The following is a 23,191-nucleotide window of genomic DNA, read 5'->3' on the forward strand; positions in this document are numbered from 1 at the left end:
GCAGCGGCGCGGCCGGACCCGCCCGCCGCCCTCACAGCCGGCCCAGGGCGGGCGGGGGGCGCTCCCGCCACGCGCGGCCACGTGACCTCCTCCCATGGGCAGCATGGCGGCGCCCAGAGCCGCCCGCGCGCTGCGCAGCGGAGGTGAGTGCGCGCCGCCGCCGGGGCGAGGCGCGGGCCCGGCCGCCGCTCTGCCCTTCCCTCCCGGCCGCCGCTCTGCCCTTCCCTCCCCGGCCGCCGCTCTGCCCTTCCCTCCCCGGCCGCCGCCGCGCCGCTGCTCAGGCGGGGCTCGCTTTGAAATCGAGGAGCGAAAGGTCCCGCCGCCGCCGCGCCTACCGAGGGCTGCGAGCGAGCGCTCCGCCGGCCGGGCGTGCGGAGGCGTCCGGGCGGGGGGCGGCGTGTGGCGGCGGGCCTCGGGAGCGGCCGCAGCTGTCAAGGCTCGGCTTCTGCCGAGGCTCGGCTTCTGCCGAGGCGGGTTCCCCCGGTGCTGTGCTCGGCCCGGCGCCGGCACACGGCGGCTCCCGCCGTCCCGGGGACCCCGCGGTGGGGGAAGGCTGTGGGAGCGTTTTGATCTCCTGCCGTGGTGATTTTTGCTGCTGAAGTAACCTCACATAAATATACGTGTTTCTTCTACGAGCCCGTTCAAGTGCAGAACTTTTTACCTGCTGGCATGCCCGTCTGTGGAATGGCTTTTCAGAGCCCCTGGTCCCCCTTTTCCCTGAGGTTCTCTGACACTTTTTCTACCGCATAACTTTTCACAAGCTAAAATCATGTGCCCATGTCCTACATTCGTATTCAGCCCCATGCGCGCTTAAAAACCCAATGTCAGTCATCCAGTTAAAAACCTAGCGAATAACTTTTGTTAAGCCTTCCTACCTTCCCTTCAGGCATCAAACCTTGTTCAGCCTCCCTAGGGGATATGCTTTTACAGAGACTTGAGAAAGTGAAACTGTCATAGTTAAGACAAGACTGATTAAATGAAATCAAATTTTCCCTAAATCGGACAGTTCAGTATAATTTAATTTGCAAATACTGAAAGACAAAAGTAATTTAAATTAGGTTTCTGTTCACCTAAGGGTATCTGTTCTACCTTACTTGAACAAAAATTACTTTTTTATAGCCTCTTATGTGTGTTCTTTTTAATATAACTGATGTTACATTTTTATAAATGATGAAAGTTTTCTTTACTACAGACTTGTTTCTGCATAAGTACGTTTGAGCAGCAGAGATCTTGGTAGTTGTATACTGATTAAATGCTTTCTCCACATATCGGAAGGACTTAGGCTAGCCTAAAAAAAACTTTTATTAAAAAAGAAAATAGACTGAAAAATACTAGGAAATTAAGTACTTTTCAGTATTCATGTAGGGAAATTATTTGAATAGTCTGCCTTGCTAATGTCAGAATTCAAACACTTTCAACCCTAGGAGAAGGCGCACAACTCTTTAGGGTGTGAGTGGTTTCCACAAACCTTTGTAAAATTCTGTATGCTCAAATGCTGCATTTCAGAGTGGACTAGCAATGGGTTAAACTGCATTTTAGCTGTCACCTTTTCTTGAAGAGTATTTAAATAAAAATGTACAGGTGATGCATAGGAGTATGAATTGAATTTACTATTTAGTGAAAGAAAACTAGGAAACACCCAGAGCACAGACACATCAAATCACTGTCACAGTTTGTAGTTAGAAATAGTATAGATTGTGTGCTGACTTGTAAATGGTCTGATTAGATATTATCACAGTTTTGGCTATTACCGTAATTGAATCTGTGCTACTTTATTGGTAATGAAGTAGGAGACATGGAAGAATTATATTTATATCTACAATTGTGTCTTAGATGATTTAAAGCATCTCTTACAGATCTATTTATTTTATATAGGTGAATTATTGTAGAGTAGAAGCCCCTAAATTCTTATAAAGAAATTTCAGGGTTTAGAGCCACAGGGAAATAATTGATGAGAAGACATCCCATGTAAAATGAATTACTTTTGTGTTCCATACTGATAGAACTGAGTCCTGATCTTGCTTCCCTAGCAATGAATAAGAATTCTGTGCTAAGCTGTGTGACTTACTGTGGGCCAGGTTTTTTAAGTCAATTCAGCATAGACTGACAGGGTGTCATACATCCCTTGCAAATGTAGTTTGTGTTGCTAGGCTGGCTGTTCTCTTGGTAAGGGACTAAGCTGCCTTGTTCAGCCCCTTGTGGAACTGGGAATTTGTCCACAGGCTCCTCAGTGGGGAACCTGGAAACTGCACCTGACTAGAAGCTACAGCTGTCTCCAGCACCACAGAATATGAGATGTTGTGAGGTGCTTCTTCTTCTGTGACTACAGAGCCTTTCAGGGATGTTTGTTTTCAAAATTTTTCTGAGAATGTTATTCTTTCCCTTCTGTTAGTAAAATGAGGAGGAAATGCATAAATGTTTTAAAGCTTTCTTATTTTTCATAGAAACAGAGGGACATAGCTGGAGTTATTCTGTTGCAGTACACCTTCAAAGTCTCACACTTTCAAGTTTGCCCAGAAGTGCCAAGTCTCATTAGAAATCAGTTGGAGTTTGCTATTTTTTTTCCTTTTCTTTTTTAGGCTGTATAGATCAAAAGTTTGGTTCACAAGTCTTCTCAGTAATGCATGGTTGAGTATTTTCTATATTTCATTGTTAGGTTAGCCAAAACTGTGTATATTAAAAGAATAATAAACTCTTTTCCAGAAGGGTATTTATATGAAAATCATGAAACTATCCTGAAGCACTACACAACTTACAAATATTAGCTGGACTAATAAAGAAGGTGAGAAAGTGTAGCAAGTGACTGAAGCAATGTGGTCTGGTTTATATGCTCTAGATGGAGTGCAGACAAGTAATTTTACATAGTTTTTCTTTCTAATCAGACATGGCTTAGACATTCAGGATGGTAAAACTGGTAATGAACTTTTAAATTGCCTTTTTACGTTGAACTCTGCATGTTACTGTACAGAAGTGTGCTATGGGGTCTCCATCTGGGACATAATTAAATAAATAAAGTACCTGCTTTACTGAATCTTTTACTGAGCAGTGTTTCTGATACAGTTAATTTCTCACATTTTTTAATCTGCAGACGTTGGTAATGCTCATGGTTTTATAAAATTCAAAACTTTCAGTATTTTTAAGAGGCAGTAAAAGGACTCAAAATTAGATTTTTTTTTTTTCTGAAATCAAAGTATTCATTTCAGACTTTTTTTGCTGCCATATGCTGCTGAATCAGTTCATTTCCATCTTTGTGATGGTGCATTTTGAAACAGGAGTTATATTCATTTTTTAAAAATTGTTATCGCTTGCTCTTTAATAAGCATATTTAACCACAAATTTCAGCATATTAGATACCATTCTCATGTTAAGAATGAATCATAAAAATCTTTTTAGCACTATTAATATTGAAATGGTAGAAGTATCACTTTGTATTTTTCTCACTGTTAAAAAGAAATTCAGAAATGTACAACTCAAACAATTAATACTCACGTATAGTAATTTCCAGTACTTTTAACCTAATATTTTTTTTTTTTAAATTAACCATAGAATATACAGGTAACAATTTTTGGGAGACTTGACTGTTTCCTGGTATTCCAGACTTGCAATTAAATACGTCCTGTAATTCTGATTTTTTTTTGGCAAATAAGAAAAAGTGGTTTAAAACTTGTGCAAGGGAGTTTTCAAGATCTAATGTGCTTGGCTGCACTGTGCAATATATGAGTATGAGTTGGGCAATTAGCTGGAAGAAAATATTAATTGACATTTTCCATTAATTTGTAGACAGACTCATGTCTCCGGAATTAAACATTAGCATTATGAGCTGCAAGTGATGCATGGTGGAAGTTCAAACCATTTGATCATAGTACACTTTCAACATTTTTAAAATGATCCTAAGGTAGTTTCATCCCTGTCTCAAAAATAATCAGGCAGGCGAGGAATTATTCCCATTTCAACTGTGCAGCAACTCTGGGGAAGACATGCACTTTCATGGTTTGAGGCATGAGAGAAAAATATTCCCCTTTCAATAAAGTGTTAAATCATTCTCTCTGTTGAGAAGTAATGTATTGTTGGCAGCACACTGTGTCTTTTTTTCTTACGAGATCTATCACTTCTGGCTGGGGGTGGATGTGTAGGGTGTGGTTTCTCTGTGAGCTTAGATTTCTCAGCATTAGCTAAGAAATGAAGGAAAGTCATTAGCAGATGTCCTGGAAGCTGCTGAAAACAAACATTTTCTGCCACATCAACAGCTTTAGTGACCCACACCTACTCTTGTAGCCATCCATTTCAGACTAAGATGTCTTTTTTCCTTTGTAGGAAGGTGCCCATTGCCCTGGCACCAGAGCATCACCATTGTGGCTACAGCTAAAACCCACATAGAGACAAAGTTAATGACGAGTTCCTGAGGAGTACTTAGTTTCAGCTGTGAATGCTTTCTCTGCTCTGCATGCCTTATATCTTCGGTGCCCAGGTCCCAGGTAGTGTTCTGTATCTGCCAGTGTTTAGTCTGTGATAAATTTATTACACAGGTACATTTTCATATGCCAGAAGTTAAGGAAAGTAAGCCTAGCCATAATCCTGAGGGAAAATGGACCTTGTTTGGAAATATTTGGTATGTATCATACAGCAAATCAGTGAAATAAAGAATACCACTTCACAGTCTTTAGAGATTAAATTAAAGGGAACAAAAATACAGACTCCCAAAATCTATACTGGAAGATGACCCTGCCAAGGCTATGTGCAGGATCAAACTGTGAAGTGTCTATCTACTTGGTCGTTGCATGTTCTGTTACTTAAAACATCAAGAATAGTGCTAGAGTATATGACAGGTCTCTAGTGGCCTCTAAGCTTGTTTAGAGTAATATGTAGCATTTGAGGAGAAAGAATGAAGGATTGAATCATTTCTAAAGAAATTCTGGACCTCAAGTAGTGAATTACCTTTTATTTTAGAGCAGATAGCTTCACTCCCTAAAATCGCAGGATCAAATGTCCTATGAACATATAATAAAACATTTTATTTTGCCTCTGAGAGCTCACAGTGCAGATAGCTAAGGCAGACAAAAGGGGCTGAAATCATGAGCACTGATGGATGCTGAACTCTGTGGATAGCTGATGGGTGAAGAAACTCTAGCACTGAGGGAGTAATTTCTGGAGGGTTTTGTGGCAGCACAGCATCAGCAAGATGCAACAGCCTGAGCCCACCCTCGTGGCAGCTGCTCCTAAGTTACCAGGCAAACATGCAGTTGAGCAATGGACATAGGTAAAGTGCTTTCTAGATTTCGATATAGAATTTCTTTTACTCAAGTTTTTGCACTGAATTACCCTACCTAGACCAGAAGCTGAATTTAAGGCACACATAAAAATAACATACCACATAACATACCACATACCATGTAAAGTTTGGGATTTGTGTGTTGTGGGTGTTCTTTAGCTGTGCAGGGGAAACCCTACTGAGCCAGTTTGGCACACTTACACCTCATTTCTTGTGTGGTTTTCCATGTATAGCCATAGTTGGAGTGTAAGATTGAGGCTACCAAAAATATTTCTATGGTGTTTTGGTATTTTCTTTTTTTTTATTCTGAAGACATGTGGATTTTAGCTGAAGTCACCTTGAAGACCAGTTACTTCTGGTTTTGAACCTGTTTTGATGCTAAAGCTGCAGTGGAGGTCTGTGTCGTGAAATCTAAGCTGGTTTTCCTTTCTGTGATATTTGGATATAGTAGACATGATGTTCTGATTGTGACTGTTGTGAATCAAGAGGAAATTTAAACAAAAGCTTAGGAGCTTTTGAGCATTCTTCAGCGACAGTCCTGCTGGTCCACTGCAATTTGTGATTTCAAAGTAGTACTTGATCATGTATGCAGTCTGAAAAGGCCTTTTCTGTGTTAAAACTACCTTTAGGACACCCAGTTACAATGATCTTATCAACTGGGGATTGATAATTTTCCTTTTTTTGGTTCCTCCTTCTTTCCCTACTCCCAACAAACACATTCTTATAGCACTTCAAAATGCACATCTAGTGAGAGTCTTGCTGCCTCTTCTTCTCTTTTGACAGTTTGACATGATGATGTGCCATGATGGGTAGCTTGCAGTGCTTCGAGACACCACATCCCAGTGCTGTTGATCTAGCAATACTTATTAGCATGAAAATTTAATTTGAAAATATTTTGAAGTAATGTAGTGGGAGGAAGAGTGGGTTACAGGGCAGTGACTTCTTTTTAATGTTTTGTCTATTCAAGCCATTTGTATTTGTCACAGTGGTTTCTTTCCTAAGATTTCTATTTAAAATCAATGTTTGTTAAAATATGCTTGTCTGCCCAATCCAGCTTTTATATTATCTATGTGAAGAGGCAAAAGAACATATATAAGGAGCAGTCTGTATGTTGTGAACTCTTTGCCTTACAGTTATTGCATCCTGTAGAAAGAGGCTGTTTGGCTACAGCCTTGTTTTAATTTAATTTTTTAGTTTTCAGTTACACATTTCTGGAGTCTCCCCAACCACTGCTGTTACCTGATGGCGCCTATATTTCATCAAGTTTAGACAAGCAGTCTACCTGGACTTAGGCCCAGAGGAGCTGCCGTAACTGATGAACATGATCCCCTCTGCCTGGGAATTCAAGACCTATAGAACCATGATTCCCAAGGGAATTGAAACAAAAATGTGTTCAGACCTTGCCTCTTGCTTTTTTTCTTTTCTTTGTTGTTTTTGAGGAGCATTGCCTTGTACTGATGGGCAGCATACTTTACCACAAGTGAAATCTGGTACTGGTTTGCTGATGATTAGGATAAAAGATTCTTTTTAACCCACCCTGAAAACAGAAGCAGGAAAGAATAGAGCACACAGAGACAGACATGAGTTGCTGTGATATCTCTTCATTACTGCATACAAATAAAGTGATGAGTTATTAAACAAAATAGCAAAAAATGTTGTGGCATTACTGTTGTGATGTTGGGTGGTTTTTTACTGCATCATCATCGTTAGACCTCCAGAGTTTAGTGGATAAAATTGCAAATTTAAATTTTGTTCTTCAATGCTGCTCTTTAATCTCTTTCATTCTTTTGGAAAAACTGCATTATATAAAGATTGCATATTATTTTCGCTGTAGAATATTGTGGTGGGGTTTTTATTTTAGCAAATGTTTTTAGAAATTTTTTGTGATTGCAGAATTAATGCTCAATTTAATTAAGTCTAATTTTATTTCCTGTATGTTATATTTTTAGTTTGCTCTTATATGCCCTTATCTTCATTGGGAGTTGTAGATTTGACTTCTTTTTTTAAAAGCATGGTGTTGACAGTCAGACACAAGCTCACTTTAAATCAATTAAATAATAAACTTAAAAGTCTTCTTGTATTTTCTGTTTAATGATCAGGAGTATGATCAGGAGTTGTTTCTTCATGTTGTTTTGGATTATGTGGGCTTGTTACTTTTTTCTTTATAAGTTTAAAACATTAGGATGGGGAAGAGTAATTAAAGGCTGCTTCTTTCTTCTTATTTTGCCTTTTATCCCAGGTCAACTGGGCAGGCTGGCAGAGCTATTTTAGCTGCATACATTTTTGTCATTCATTTCTCTTTTGCTGCTTGTGTTTGCTTAACTAACGTGTTATACCATTACTTGTAGAGAGACTTTTTTTCTTCGATATCTTAATAAAAGGTGGGATTTGTCTTTCTGTTATTGTAACAGTTTGTCTGACTAACCTATATTTTTAAACATGAGTGGTTTACCCAGGGAGGAGCTACAGTGGCTGGAGATCTTGCTAAGCTCTGGGCTCACAAATGTGAAGAATGAACAGATAAGGATTGTCAGATTTATATATTTAAGTCTAATTACTAATAAACATCTGAAATAAATATGTTATTACTAGAAGTTCATTATTCATTTTCTCAGTGTAAGGGAATATAAAGTCTGCTGTAGCACAGTACATGTATTTTATTGTTCACACCTTCCACGTTTCTCATCTGCTCGAGGTTTGACATTCCCAGTATTTCTGAGGTTTAAGAACAATCACACCTGATACTTTTAAAACTCAGAAAGTTAAAAATAAAGTCATGCAGTGTAATCATGTTAAGATTTTTTTTTCTGGTCACCAACAGGGAAGAGAATTACCATTCTTGAAGGCAAAATTTCATTACAAATTTTTAATAGTTAGAGAACACCAGAGGAGTGAAGCTGTTTTCTTGGATCGTGGCAGTACTCAGAGGCCAGAGACTTCAGAATTCTGTTGTCTGACTTGTGAGAATCTGCTGCTCTGGAGTCTATGCAGCAGCTAGAAATAAACAGGGAGAGAGACAAAGGCTTCTGCCAGTGCAGAGCCTTTTTCAGCTCACTGCTTGATGGTGAATCAGTTTGAGAATCTATGCTGTGAGTCTCACTTTGGCATCTCATGGACTTCTCACTTCCTGGGGTTGGTGATCCTGCTGGGAGCTATCAGTCCTTGGGAACTTAACCAGCTTTGGAAAAAGGAGGGTCTCCTGCTAGGCTGGCACTCTGCCACTGCCTCACAGTAAAATAAGTTCTCCTGCAGCTCTGTGGCTCAAGAGAAGACATGATCTCAACACACAGTGGGGCTCAGGTCCTTCATGGCACTAGGAGCCAGGAGCAGGGATATTTGGGGCTGGTAGTGTGCATAGCTTTGGATGAGTCGTTGAACTTTCTGTGTCTTTCTCCACCTACAATGCAGATATTTATCTACCTTGCAGGTGCATTTGTTGAGATTAATGAGTTGTTTGTAAAGCACTTTGAAGATGAAAAGCTCTATCAAAATGCTAAGTATTATTACATATGAGCTCTTGAGTGCATAATGGCTGTTTGCCTGCCAGTATTTAAAACAATTTATAACACACTAAGTATGAAGGCACTGTATGAAGTTCTAGTTTCCATTTAAGAACAGTCATATTTTGTGTTCACCCGTTCAGGTCACACCACTGGTCTTTAGTATTATCTAGGGTAAAAACAGACTCTAGAAGATTTTTTTAAAAGGAAATGTTTCAAAACATTAAAACTGTGTAGTTCTATAATAAGGGTTTCTTCTCAGTTGGTCATTTTTTACATTCTCTTTGTATGACTTGAAACAAGGTATGGAAAGTTTGTTCATTGTTCTTTTAGAGATTATGTCCTTTCCAAATCAGTAATGTTTTTCTCTTCCTATTTTCTGAAGAAAAAAAAAGAATGTTAAAAACCAAGTGTTCAACAAGCTGCTCTGATGCATGGAGGCTTTAGAAGGGAGAATAAAAGGGTCTTCAGAGCTCCTTGGAGGTCTTTTGGCAGACATACTCTCCAGCGTGCAGCCTGAGAAAACTTCAATGGGTGTTTTTGAAAGTCACACTGTTCTCTTGAGTTTAGATTATTAATAACCAGCCACTCTAACCAGCTCTATAAAGTCTCCAGCTTTCACATTTGAAAGATGTTTATGTTCAGGTATTCATTGTTAAAACCTGTTTAAAGTTAGGTTTCATTTTAGATCAAGCTTATTTTGAACCGTGAGGAACTATCGCAGTAAGAACATGCATTTGTAATTTTATACATGAATACTTGCAGCATATAAGATGCTCTGTGTAGAAATTTGTACACTTCTCAGATTATCTGTTTTATGCTTTTTTGTACATAAATTTAAATTATATCCTGCCTTATGTATTTTTCTATAAAAGAAAGTCAACAGATGTGGCATAACATTGAAAGAAAATGGCAAGTTTGTTTCTCATATAAATTCCAGCTGTTTAGTCTCAGATTTGCTGATAGACACAGGTGAAGATGGAGTTGAGCAGAAGCAACAGTAAAGTCCTAGCTTCTCTCCATGTAAAATGGAGATTCTTTATATAAGAAATTATGCGGTAACTGCAGATCTGCTTGTATTCTTCTTGACTTCTCAGCTATTGAGTGTGCTTGTAAACTCATCTAGAGCTGTTGAGTTGAGGTCCTTTTCCACTGGACAAAGTGGATAGACATCTCACAAAGACACTGAGAGGAAGTGTTGCCTGTAGCCATTTGTGCAGATCTGCGCATCAAGTCACACTCGTGCCTTGTGGATGAAATGGTAGGTGATGACAAGGCTTAATGTCATTGCCATGTCCTTTTAGAAGTAACACCTGTGAGGTGGCTAGGCAGGTCTGACCTCTCCAAGCCATTTCTGGTTGTTCTGCACTGATTATTATTAATGTAATTCTATGAGTCATGGTAGAAATGGGTGTTCTTTAAAGAAGTGAATACAGTAGTGGGTCTTGTCTGGGTTTATAAAGATTTATTCATGTTCTAACACACCCTGCTAGATCAGCAGAAGCTCATCTCATGAGAATAGTTCTCTTCTAGGAAAGCTTAAATCAAAAGCTTGCTCCAAAAAAATCAAGTTGAACCAGCAAGAATTATTTTGCTGATATAATTGTCCCAGCAGCTTTCTGACTAGTATCATTATATCATCTAAGAGTGTTGTTGAGTTGTAGAATACTCTCCTTAACTAATACATGTTTTCTGGCAAGAATGTAATTGCAGAGCAAACCAAGGACTGCAGAAGTGGCTTTTTCTAAAATCTCCTTGATAAAGACAGTCTTGTTTTTGTTCATTTGGAGGCTGTTTTGTCCAAATAACTCTTCTGTAAAAGCTGCTTCACAAAATCAGGTATAGAGTGAGGTAGCTGATGGAAAGACTTCAGCAGAGATTTCTGCAACAGTATCCCAGCTGTGGAAACCAGATGGGTGTTGCAAACAGGTTGGTGGGGTGTTGGCTGCTGAAAATTCAACCAGATGAAAATAATCTGCTGGGGTGTCTGGGGAAAGGCAGCAATTCTCTCATGTCTCCTCTGGTGTGACAAGCAGTGACAATGGACTACCAACCACTTCAGGATGAGCAAGAATGGGCCAGGCATGGGCATAAAGTTTCCAATGACTGTGCCATTACCAGGGGAACAGCTGCATTAGAATCAACTTTATTGTAGCTCTTTGCCTACTGAATACAGATCAGGAGCCTTGACATTTATGAAGTTGTGGCCAGGGCTGTAAGACTCAAATTCACAGTCCCATCACTTTCCAATAGTATATTGAAATGCATATAGATTGAGATAGACTTCACATTCTCCATGTGAAGTCATCACGTTTCTCAAAAAAACATGCAGCAGGATTATTAGTATGTAACTGACTGAATCTAGAAGTTCTGAGTTGAGTTTACAGATTAGTAATTGATTAAATGGATGTCCCTATAGAGAATTTCATACATTACTACCCAGTTTTGCAGACAAGGTAGCTAAACATGCCCAGGAGAATTGCCTGTCATATCTTGCTGGCAAGTTAGATTATCTTCATCTTGTGGAGAGCAAAACATTTATTTCTTCCTTCGGATTTACTGTCTGTGCAGAAAAGACTGTAAACCCTTTTCAGTCTAGAAAAAGGTGTTTGGGACATAAATTCTTGCAAGGAGTCCTTGCTTACTCTGTCTAGCTTAGAAAATCAGATAGTAGAATAGTCCAATAAACTGTACATTAGTGAATAGCCTGGTGAAGATAGTTCAGAAATGAGGTTTTTGTTTGTTTGTTTTGTCGGGGCTTTTTTTGTTTTAACTTAATACTACTTTTTTGGAATAAATTAGTCTGAATGTTTGGTACACAATAATTCTGTTACTTTCTGCCTGTTTTACACTTACGCTCTTCCCCTTTATCGTTTATTAGAACAGCTTCCCTTTCTACAGAAGGGCTATGTTATTTATAAATTGCCATTTTATTTGCCATATGCCATATATGAAGTGGGCCGTAGATGGTAGTTACATGGCTTGAGAATAGAAACCTTAATTTTGATGTGTTTTATAAACAATTGGCAATGAACGGCCTCATCCTGTCCTTTGACTTCAGCGGGAGCTCTGACAAGCGTGTTTGCGCCAGAAGAAGCCGGCTGCCAGTGCTGCGGAGCGGGCAGCGCGCCTTTGCTTTCAGCACAGTTGTGTGTCCCCGTGCCAAGAATGAATTTTGCCGATTCAGATTTGCTCAGTTTGTCAACACACGGCTCCCATTGAACGTGGCAGGACCAGAATCATTCTTGGCACGGGGCCGGCAGCGGCGGGAGCTGCGCTCTGGCAGGAGCAGTGCCCAGCCTGGGCTCCCCAGCTCCCGAGGCTCCCGTCTCCTGCAGCATGTGCTTGCTCTTGTTGGAGCGGTGGAAAGAGTCAGTGATAAAAAGGGATTTCCTAGGTTCGTTTTCAAGGCTGTTTTTTTGTGTGCGTGGCTGTCTGGATGATTAATGTGAATAGGAAAATACTGTTGACCCATTTAAATCATGTTAGACAACTTCCATTGCTCATCTACATAATGAAATACACACTGAACATTACAGCCTAAGTATAAGAGCCAGTGAACTACAAAAATAATATTTTGCTCATTTAGATTATGAAGTAAAATACAGGACATTAGTACTAATGATAGTATTAAATTTTAAGCCATGCAAATTGCAATTGTCAGTGAAAAAGAGCTATAAGTTGAAAAGGCTATTAGCATTTCAGCTTTAACAGTTAATTTCAGTAATTTCTTTTTTCTGCTAGTGTGCAGCTTTAAAAAGTCCATACACAAAGCATTTGATAGTAAGTGCAGAAGTGTTTGTTTTATATTGTTATTTAATTTCAGTCATTAAAGAAATGTTAGAAATTAATGTGCAATATTAAAATATATTAACATTTTATATTACTGAGAGCAAGCAAGCAATTTTTACTTGGGTAAAATCAAATAAAAAGGCAGATTATTAGTAACCAACAGATGAAATAATTTTAAGCATTTATTTAAGTACCAAGTCAAAAACTGAAGGCTTTAAAAATACGAATTTTGTCAAATAGAAACAGAATTGTCAGCATTTTAAACTAAATACAAATTTTGAAGTGCTGAATTTAGGCTGACAGGTTTCTATGGTTACCTACCTTTCCAATAGTTTGGTGAGATGTGTAAATAGGCCTGTGAGTCACTAGTAATTATTTGGGTTTTGTTTGTTATAGTTGTAATTCTGTGTTCAGTTTGAATCTAATACAGTTCATACCACATGCATTGGTTTATGTATATTTTAGCGTGTATGATTGACAGTGATTGAGCATTTCTTATGGAGTGCTTGGTTTTTTTGTCATAAGTGATGTATGTTGGTACTTCTGAAAATGTAAACAACTTCTTCCTGTATCACTGTTTGAGAAACAGGGATTTTTATGCTAAAAAGAGGTCTTTGTTGTTATGATGTTAAGCAAGGAGATAAGTGAAAGGTGTTTAAAAAACATTTAAAGCATCTCCCAAACATTATACTGTACTCTTACAAATTTTATCCATAATTCTATCATTATAATTCACTCAGTGACCCAAATGTCACATATTTATGAACAAGCTTCCAAGTTGTGCATTAATAGCACAGGGTAATGACTGACAGGTTTAAAAATAAATGGTTTAATCAGGATGCTACAAGTTATCTGCAGCAAGCTCTTGATTAGAACATCTTATTGTGCAAAGCAATTTTTTAAAATAAAAATAAGAGCTTATTTCTACCACTGCCATAGCAGTTTAGCAGAAAAAGCTGTGAACTCTGAGACCTCTCTGCTTATATATTTTGAAATCTGGATTATAGGATGTAATTCCCGAGCCTTAAACTTATCACTCTAGCAAAGGACACGTACGTGTTTTCTCAGTAAAGACTTACTGCCCTGGCATAACTTGTGTTTTCATGTGAAAACAGGACAATACAAGTAATTAACAACTTTTAACTAAATGCAAGAAATACTACTAGCCATCAATTGTACCGAATGAGTAGTTATGTAATCTTATGTTATGAAGGTATTCATCCCAAAGTTGTTGGCCATGTGCACTTTTTTCCTTAATTTTGAGATAAGACTGATTCAGAGATGATCTTGTGTCCTTAGAGATTTGGCTGTAGGTGTATGGAAAATACTTACTGCAGGAAGAAGACTGACTGCCTGTTCTCTTCCCATGTGTCAAGCTGCACAGAGCATCCTGATACAATGTTCAGGAGTATTCCTAAATTTCCTACGCAAAGATTGCTGCTATTTCAGCAATGGTGCTTGCTTACTGAAAGGGTAGGAAATGGATTTTGTGGTGATCCAGACATACTTTTTCAATTTCAGGTGGAAATTTTAGAGGTTAAAGTAACATTTAATATTGTGTCAGGCATGTATATAGGACATAAACATACCAGTTGAAAAACAGTTGTTTCACAGAGCATCTGAAAAGATTTTAACCCGGTAGGATTCAGTGAATGTTAGAGCTGTGGGTGGGTGCATACAAACAACAAGATTTGGTATTGTGCTGCATATAAGGACTATTTGAATGGCTTTTTTTTTTTTTTTAATCTGAAACAAGTGCTATTTTTTAAACTAACTTGTTCCAATAGTTGTTTCTACCCTACAAAATCAAAAGCAAAAAAAAGCAGTCTTTCAAGCAAAAGTAGTTTCTCTGATATTTTAAAAATCTAAATATAAATAGGAAATGCTTGGAAAATGTATTTAAATATGGAAGCCTGAACAGATATGTTTCTCATTCTAATTTATTCATTTTATGATAAATTAATTTACTCAATAAAGGAATGCAGTAACACAAGAGGAATGTTTCTCCTGCTAGTCAGAGAAGTTGAAACTTGCCAGATGCTGTTATCTGGAGCCTAAATTCCCTTGACAGTAACTGTGATTGAAACCCTTAATATTGCTTTGTGCAGCTTTTATACTGGACTTATCTCATTCTGCAGTGATACTGCTTTAGTCAACACTGTCTTTTTATTTTCTTCTTGCGTTCTTCTGTCAGATAGAGAAAATGTAGTAGAAATGACAGTGGGATGGAAGGCTGTGTTGGAAGACTGCGATGCTCTGTTCCCAGTGTCTGTACAGTTTGATCCCATGTTCTGTAATAGACAATTCATTTCCTTTTATATAGTAATGAATATTACTCAGCTGTAGTTAGATTGTATGCTGTATTTTTTAAGTCTTATAATAAAAGGGGGCAATACTGTTTAATGATACCAGAATTTTACTCAGTTAATTTATTTCTCATACTGCCTTGTTGTGACTCTGTGTGTGTATATATTCTGTAACTGCTTAACTGGTCAAAAGAGATTTTAAAGATACAATACTAATTTTTTCTTCTTGTTTGTTAAAGTTGCACTGTCAGTTGCTGCTGATAAAAGGTGGCATCAAGCCAGCTTCCTGAAGGAGCTATTGGGAGGGTCATGGCTTGTCATGACCTGGGCACCGGTGCTTGAATGTTGTTATTATTGGGATGAAGTACCCTTAGGCTGTCATCCTTCCTGTAAATAGAAGGGGTTCTGATTTTCTGTGGTTTCCCAGTTTACCAACTTGCAGAACAGCTATTTTGTTGGCCCTAAGTTTGACTGAATAATGAATTAGAAGCACAGCACTATTCCAGAAGGCACTGATTCATCATTTTAATCTGTTAGTCTAGACTAAATCATAGTAAGTAAAGCAAAACAAGAATGTGTTTCTATGTAGTTTATAAATTTACAAACTCATTTATATTGGCATATAGCCAACAAATTGCCCAGTTCCACTCTGCATGAAGGAAGGGCAGAATTGTAGATAGCAAGGAGCATAACTGAGGGCTGAAAGAAACTTTTTTCAGTGACATGGGGGAGTCACAGTGATGCTGGCAGAGGGGCTGACTCTTCTCCCTTGGAGTCAGTCGCCGTTCAACCATTGCTATGCTTCATTGCCTCTTAGGAGAGTAACAAGAACAGTTCTGTTAATGCCTGTATTAACGAAACAAATTCTGGTGTTAATTTCCAGAAAAATTAAATAAAACAATCCCAATTAGAATATAATGTTTACAAGGTACTGGCCTGTGTTTCGGTTTATCAGGGTAGGGTCATAAGCATGCTGTTGTTGAAGTTTTCACCAATGTGTTGCTGCTGTAACTGAAGTCACATCTATCCTGATGAATATTTCATTTCCCCAATCATGCTATTAAAAACAGAGTGTTTTTACCCTTTCATTTCTGCTTTCTTTTTTCCAGTACCATCGTGACAGATGTGGCTGCGTCCTGTTTACAAATTGCTGCTAGTCACATTTTCAGTAGTCCTTATGGGTTTTGCTTTCCCTTAATACATCCAATTAGGAGGAAATATTTCTCACAAGCACAGACTTGCTCTTCTCCTTGTAATGACATAGTTCTGCAATCCAGGAAACAGTCCTGCATGGTGTCCATGTCCACAATTTCCTGATGTGGGAAAAACGTGTGGAAAGCATCTGGAGAGGAGGAGACCCCCTTTACCAGCTTGTTTCCTGTAAGCGAAATTGGAAGACCTTGTCTGTGCAAATAGATTTCAAAATAGAGTCTGCCCTTTGACTGTCTCCATAATTACACAGTGCTCTCTGTATTTTATTTGGCTGCCAGAGCAGTTAACCCCTGGAAGTAAGGGGCTGATGATGGCGTGACCAGCACGGGTATGCAGACATGACCATGTGAATACACTCTTGTTTGGAGAAGCCTGTCATTAAGACCTTCTTATAATATAATTTTACCAAATTTGAGAATTATCATGTGTTGGATTATGTTGATTAAGATACGTTATATCCATAATGTACAGAAAATGTGGAGGTATTAGTTGCAAAAAAACAAAAAAAAAAAAAAGAGAAACAAAAAAATGTTCTTTCATGGCTTTGATGTAATCAACATCTGTCAACAGAATGAATTTGCTTTTGTTTAATTTCAAGGGCTCTTGTCCTTCTACTTTGCCCAATCAGTTTCAACTTCTGCCTCAGGCATTTCCCTATGTTGTTCTTGGAGGTTTTTTCCTTTTTTCTTTCTTTTTCTTTTTTTTAGCAAATGCGCAGGTTATTGCATGTGAAATGTGAGCTGGTCTTCTGCTACACAGGTTACACAGAGCTGGAAAGAACCTTTAATCTTTCCCATCCTATTTTTGAAGCTTGGACATACCTTTGCAACAGGGAGGTTACAAAGTCAGTGTTTTATTAGACAGTTAGAGTTACAATTACAAATAAAGGTCTTTAAAACCACAGCCATTATTTTGGATTGAAAAATGGGAACATTTGTAATTAGCAGTAAGAAGCTATGTGTTCTTACCTAGTTGCATTGACTGGATTTCTCATATTGTTCCCCTTAGTGATTTTTAATACCTCATTTTAAGCTTTAATCCTCAAAAGTTTCAAATTAGTTTTTGCACAATAACCTAAATTATGCTAGAGTATTAAAATTACCTGACAAGCCAAATGAAAGATCTCTAGTGTTTTACCTCCAAATTAATATATATTAAGAAAATCTCCAGTCATTCTTTTTTTCAGTTTAAAAAGAAAGATTAAGTCACATAACTGAAAAGATTTGTCAGAAGAATGCTTTTGATATTGGTAACTTTATCAAGAGCGAGTTGATTTTATTTCCTACATAGTTTTGAATGTTAATTCTTGTAATTCTAAGTAATTTTGGTACTCTGCTTCTGTTGCTACTATGACAAAATTATTTTAAAATATGTTAATTTATTTCTTGTCTCTTTTTAAGATGCACTCTTGTATTTATTGTAGCTCAGAACTGTCATGAAGTTTATCCATTGGTAATATTTTTGTTAATTGCTTGAAAAATTGAAATCTTTTGTGAATAAATACAAAAAAAAATTGTTGCTAACAATCACATTTAATGAATCATGTAAATTAGCAGTTTTTTGCCCAAATACCCCACACTTCATTCACTGGAAACATAGCTTGATAAATTGCTCTAACTGTTAAACAGGAAGCGTTAGAAAAGGGCTTATGTGAGAGTTCATTTTCAACATCTCCCGTTAAAAATACTTCTTGACCAGAGGAAAATCACATTTAAATTACTAAAATCAACTTAATTAAGGGTCATTAATAGAGATACACATAAAAAACTCTCCACTCTAGGAGTGAAATGAGAGCATTTCATTATATAGTGTAACATGCATGAACAGATAACAATTAAAATAGCCCTAGAGTAAAAGGCTAATAAATATAGGGCACACTGTGCTGCAAAATCAGTCACTTAAAAATGCTCCCACCCATCATAATTCTTGAATGCCATATTCAGCCACTCTGCCTGACTCATTTAAAAGCAAAGAAATGTCATTTCGCACAAGATAAACTCGTGGTAGTTCAGAAGAGCTCACAGTGCAGATGTGTCCTGTGAAGGCAGGTGTGGGAGGTGCGCTGGGGAACGCAGCGGCTCCGGCGGGACGCGCGTGCCCCGGATGGCACAGTGGCATTCACTGGCGGCTCACGAGCGGTTGGCAGTCGTGTTCTGTGCGCGGCGCATCCGAGCTGCTGCTGGCTCTCCTCAGTGCAGCTGATGGTAAACACGCTATTGCTGTGGCAGGTGACGCAGCCTTGCTGTTGGGGTACGGAATGAACACGTAAAGGGTCAACTTTATCTCCTGGTTGTGCTGGTCTGCTGCCAGCCTACCCAGCTTCACATGCCATGCTCTCCAGTGGCTGCAGTTTCTGCTGGAAGATGCACAAATGCCACATGTATGAACTGTCTTGCAGTAATTAGTATACACAAAAAGCTTAACAAAAGGATGAGCTTGAGCACCGGTGTTGCAGAAGTAAATAAAGGCACTGAGAAAAGCTTTGATGGGTGTAAGGGGTAGGAAGAAGGGAATCTCTGAGCCGGACTTGGAGAATACAGACAGTTGTTCCTGTCTCAGGTGATTGATGATGTTGCTATATCAAATTAGCTGGGACTACAGGAGCCTGAAAAATAAAAGGCGCTGTGGAGGCATTAGAAGGCCTTCTTAAGGAAGGAAGTGTGTGGATGGAGTCCAGATTTTCATTACAGACCAGTAACTTCATTGTATTTTAATGCCATTTTATTTAATTTTATTTTTACTTTGTAGGAAAATGTTTTCTCTTATGATTTTTTTATATTTCAAATAAAGGTTTAGTTGTCCCGTGTTTATAATTCTTGTAATAGAATTTAGGAATTGTATTTTAGAATGGTGATAGTTATTTGCTTGTCTCATTTCATCTGTTCAAGTAGTAGATAGTTTTGCATGCATCTGGTTTATAATGAGTAGTTAGTAGAATAACAACAGGCTACAGTACCTTATTATCCTGTTATTTTGTGACAACACTTGCAGTGTATCTTTGGGAGAATAGAGGTAAAAAATTTATTCTGAATAGAAAAGAATCCCTTCTGAATGTGAGCTAGTCGATAGGCATGCACCCATGAATATGGTTTAATGTATTTAAGAGTGTATATTTGAGGGAGCGCACTGGGAGTAATTGACAGGCACACTTGTGCCTTGTCTTCCCCAATTAAATTGTGACACAATAGACAAGGTGCCCGGGGAGCATTCTGGCCATCAAGGAGAGCATTTGAAATACATGGTCAGATATTGATGTCCATGTGGACTTTAGCCAACCACATCAGTGAGTGTGGGATTTCGATACCTTTAGCTGTGCTAAAAGCAAGGTGCTTCAACTGCACTTTGTAAAAGATGCAACTTGGCTTACACTGTCATAGTGATTGCTACTTCTAATGGCCCGAAAGTTGCTGCCTCAGCAGATTCTATGCTTCCAAATTCCAGAAATGAGTACAAACCAGACAGGGAGTTTGTAGGATGCTTTGGGTTCTTTGGATGTGCTTACAGTTGCAGTTTAGGTGACCCCTTCTGGGATTTTTTATATATTTGGGTGGTTTTTGTTAATTGGACAATGATTTTTTTTCTTGTGAAAGAGACCATAGGAAGGTAGATTATGAGTCTGCTGTTTAAATTTTAGTTAATAGGCTGACAAATCAATCCAGCCCTCTGTTAACTGGGCAGCTCCACTTCCTTGGAGACACTTTCTTCTGTTTTGAAGCAGGCAGCTTCCATTGGGTATTTAGACTATACTGAGAGCTTGAGGTGAACCTCACCCTTCAGCTTCACTTTCTTATTATCAACAAGTCAAACAAACAAGCAAACCCACCAAGCTAAAAACCCAAACAAAACAAACAAGCAAAAAATCCACCACCACCAAAAAAAAACCCAAACCAAAACAAACCAAACCAGTAAAAATTGGCTTGAGTAAAAGTTTCTACACCTAAGTTTTAACTTTTCAGATATTGGTACCTAAATGTAAACCCTGGCCAGTGCAAAGAGACAGTTGGAAACATTTCTAATGCAAACCTGATGCAACAATTTCAGTCTGGGTTTGGGGCTCCAAAACAGTGCATAACTCAAATCTTCTGTATGTCATGGAGTAAAAGGGCTGTCTTTGAAAGATTGCATATGTGGAAGGATCATTTCGGCATGTGAACAGGATAAACCATCCAAAGGAAAGGAAGGAAGGTACAACAGAATAAAAAACTGACAAGGTGTGAAAGAAACTCTTATGGAAATAAACATTTTTACATAGTTAGAAAATATGCAGTAGATTAAATTTTTTATTTCTGTGATATAAAAATGTTTAGTTACTAGTGTTCAAACAAAATCTTTTTACTGAAGAATAATTATTCATATAGATTACTTGCCAAAAGATTGCTCTTGTATTTGTATACATAATGACATTTTTCAGAAGCAGATCAACTGTTATGTTAAACTTATGTTTCAGAAAAAAAAAAACTGTTTATATTGTAGAACATTTGAGTAGTGGAAATACACACTGTGTGTAATTGTAATGTAATTGGGCAGTTTCAATAATCCTTTTGGATTTCCTGGTTTTGCTAGCATTGTCTTTTGTGGTGCATTATTTTGGTTTTGATGTCTCTGAGAGCCTTTGGGCTTCAACTGTCCTTTCTTTTCCTTTTTTCCCTTTTAATTTTTTTCCCTTTTTTTCCTTTTTTGCAGGGGCAAAATGTGTCATTGCCCAACAACTAAGTTTGAGCTATGAAACTTTCGTCCCAAATTCCCATGAGAATTAAATGGAAATCTGATTCAAATACGCCAAATAAATTGCACTTTTAATCCCTTCAATTACTTCTAACCAAGATTAAAAATATCTTCCAAAATTTCTTCTGTTGCCCCCTGAACAAAATGAACTATTCTTTGTGTCTTGAGCAACAAGACAAAGAGCAACATTACCCTTGTTATGCTCAAATCTGTGACCAGTTCTGCAAAAATACAGCTGAAAATATTGTATGAAGTAACATTAAATCTTCTCTTTTTTGGTCTTCTCTTTTCTTGCTATTATGTCTTATTAACAGCTTTGCCAAGTCTTGAACAGTGCAGCCATGCAGATTGTTCCAAGCAGAGGCCAGTTAGAGCATCACTCCTGTCTGTAAATACTGGGGAATTTACCCACCCTGCTTTTTATTGCATTGAACCAAAACAGATTTGATATTTTATAAAGCTTCAAAGTATTGTTTGGGAAGTTTTTTTGTTCTCATTTCTTCTCATTCTTTCTGCTCTTTCTTAAACAGTACAAGATTTGAATTATCCTCAGCAACTACATGAGTTCTGTGTTTTGTTTTACATTATGCCCTTCTTTTTGCATACTTTCCATTTTGTAATGTGGAAGTAGAAAAAAAAAGTTAATATTTTTTTAATTTATCTGTTAACAGGTTCTGTGACTGGCTGCCACATAATCTTTTCTTTGTGTAATCATAACTACCTGCAAAGCCACTTAAGCAATCATCAGCAAAGATGTTTCTTCTTTCAAGGACAAAGGAATGCTGCTTATAATATAGTTTGGCCAGCCATGGTTTCTCCAGCTCACCAAGTTCCTAAGGTACTGCAATTTCTGTTACCTAATCTGTTTTTCAGCCAGCATAGAGTTTGATTGCAGTCATGATCAAGTGTATTTGTTGTCCAACAGCTGGGGGTGGATCACTGTCCTGTTGCTTGGTCTGGTATTTGAAATAGGAGAGCTGATGGCCAGCTGTCTTCCATATTAAACACAGTGATGTATTTAGTTATGAGGGAGTTCAAACCTGGGGCTTGTTTAGTTATAGTAGAATAAATGTGAGCATTATAATCATCTGTCAGCAACTCTGGGTCCATATTCTTGTTTGGAGCAATGGTAGACTGTCTTAGCAGAAGTCAGCAGGAATCATTCATGATCATCGGAGTCCCCTTCTGTATAAATCTCTAGCAAGTTAATTATAAAAATGCTTATATTTTGCTGATGGTTTTATTATTTGGTTATGTCAGAAAGAGAACATACAATACCTGCTGGTAGCTGTCCCACAACCCTGCTGCATGTTTTAAACTTGTCTTTTTTGTGCCTGAGTGTTCGTATTCCTTGCAAGATATATTTTTGGTTTTATTTACTTTAAAGCCAAAAGGGACTTTTGATGCAAATGCAAATTTAACATGTGTTCCATTTCTTGTTTCCTTTTTTTCCTTTTCTTTTTTTCCCCTTTAATTACAGCATACAGATTAACTGTTTAGTATCTTTCCTTTAGCCAAAAGAAATGAAAGTACCCTTTCTAAACAGTGCTTCACAGGATGTGCATTAATACTTTTTACAGTTTTGATTTACATTTTAATGTAGATTTCTTATGCCAAATATAGGGCATTTCCATGGGCCAGATATACTAAAATGTTTTAGATAGGAAAACAGATAAGAATGATGGAAGTAGGGCTCTTAGCACTAAGAGGCTGTGGAAGTTCTGTGTGCAGGGAGAACATAGGGTCACATGCTCTAAATATTTTCAAAAACTTAAAATCATATAATTTTAAAACTTTATTTCTGTGTTTAGATGCCTCTTTTAGAATAAAGAGGAAGAAATATATTGTCATAATGAAAAGTTGTCTTCCCAGATCAGAGTTTTCAGACATCTAAAAATCAGTCCACATCTCTGAATTCTGAAAAGTTAAGGGCAGAGTTTTTACTTTTATTCAGAATATGGCAGAAATCACATTGAAATAACAGTGGTTTTTAAGATGTTGGTGTGAAACTGTCCACGTGGACATTTGTATGTACTCTGCTTTGGGCTTCTCCCTTCACAGTTCTTAGAGGTCAGAAGGATCATGTCTCAGTTAATAGGTAAGTGCCCTCCAAGGGGAAGGCAAGGGTGATGCTGTGTATGGAGTTGCTAATCTAACAAATGGCATTGCTTTGGTTGGGTGTTTTTTTACTAAGGCCCAAACTACTGCAATAGGATGTTGTTATGGTTGTTATGGCATTAATTTTAAAGAAAGGGGATCTCAAATTCTGTTGACATAAGTTTGCTGAAGAGAATTTAATAGTTTTTATCAGATTAGACATAAAATACCTGTAACAGTAACAGTAGTCTTCCTATTTAAAGTCCCAATAGAGTTCGTCCATTGCTCCA

The 23,191-nt window shown here is 37.9% G+C and overlaps 1 protein-coding gene and 1 long non-coding RNA gene across 5 annotated transcripts in view; one reads left to right on the forward strand and one right to left on the reverse strand.

The window, feature by feature from the left end:
* METAP1D (methionyl aminopeptidase type 1D, mitochondrial) overlaps positions 1–23,191 on the forward strand; it is a 50,762-nt gene that overhangs the window by 7,641 nt on the left and 19,930 nt on the right. The window contains exons 1-3 of one of the 3 annotated variants that reach the window (XM_085584464.1): positions 95–143; positions 4,315–4,475; positions 21,476–21,642. In XM_085584464.1, coding sequence (XP_085440590.1) covers positions 4,427–4,475; positions 21,476–21,642 — 216 coding nt within the window. In that variant the 5' untranslated portion in view covers positions 95–143; positions 4,315–4,426. Of the gene's footprint in view, positions 1–69; positions 144–4,314; positions 4,476–21,475; positions 21,643–23,191 lie in introns of those variants that run through there. The other 2 variants (XM_021552369.4, XM_085584465.1) reach the window with 2 other exon arrangements.
* Positions 16,917–23,191, reverse strand: part of LOC146766901 (uncharacterized) — a 36,783-nt gene continuing 30,508 nt past the window's right edge. For both annotated transcript variants that reach the window (XR_014956574.1, XR_014956575.1), the window contains exon 2: positions 16,917–18,435. This is a non-coding gene — a long non-coding RNA (uncharacterized LOC146766901). The remainder of the gene's footprint in view (positions 18,436–23,191) is intronic.

Source organism: Lonchura striata, chromosome 7 (genome assembly GCF_050655825.1).
Source record: "Lonchura striata isolate lonStrDom1 chromosome 7, ASM5065582v1, whole genome shotgun sequence".
Taxonomy (NCBI): Eukaryota; Metazoa; Chordata; class Aves; order Passeriformes; family Estrildidae; genus Lonchura; species Lonchura striata.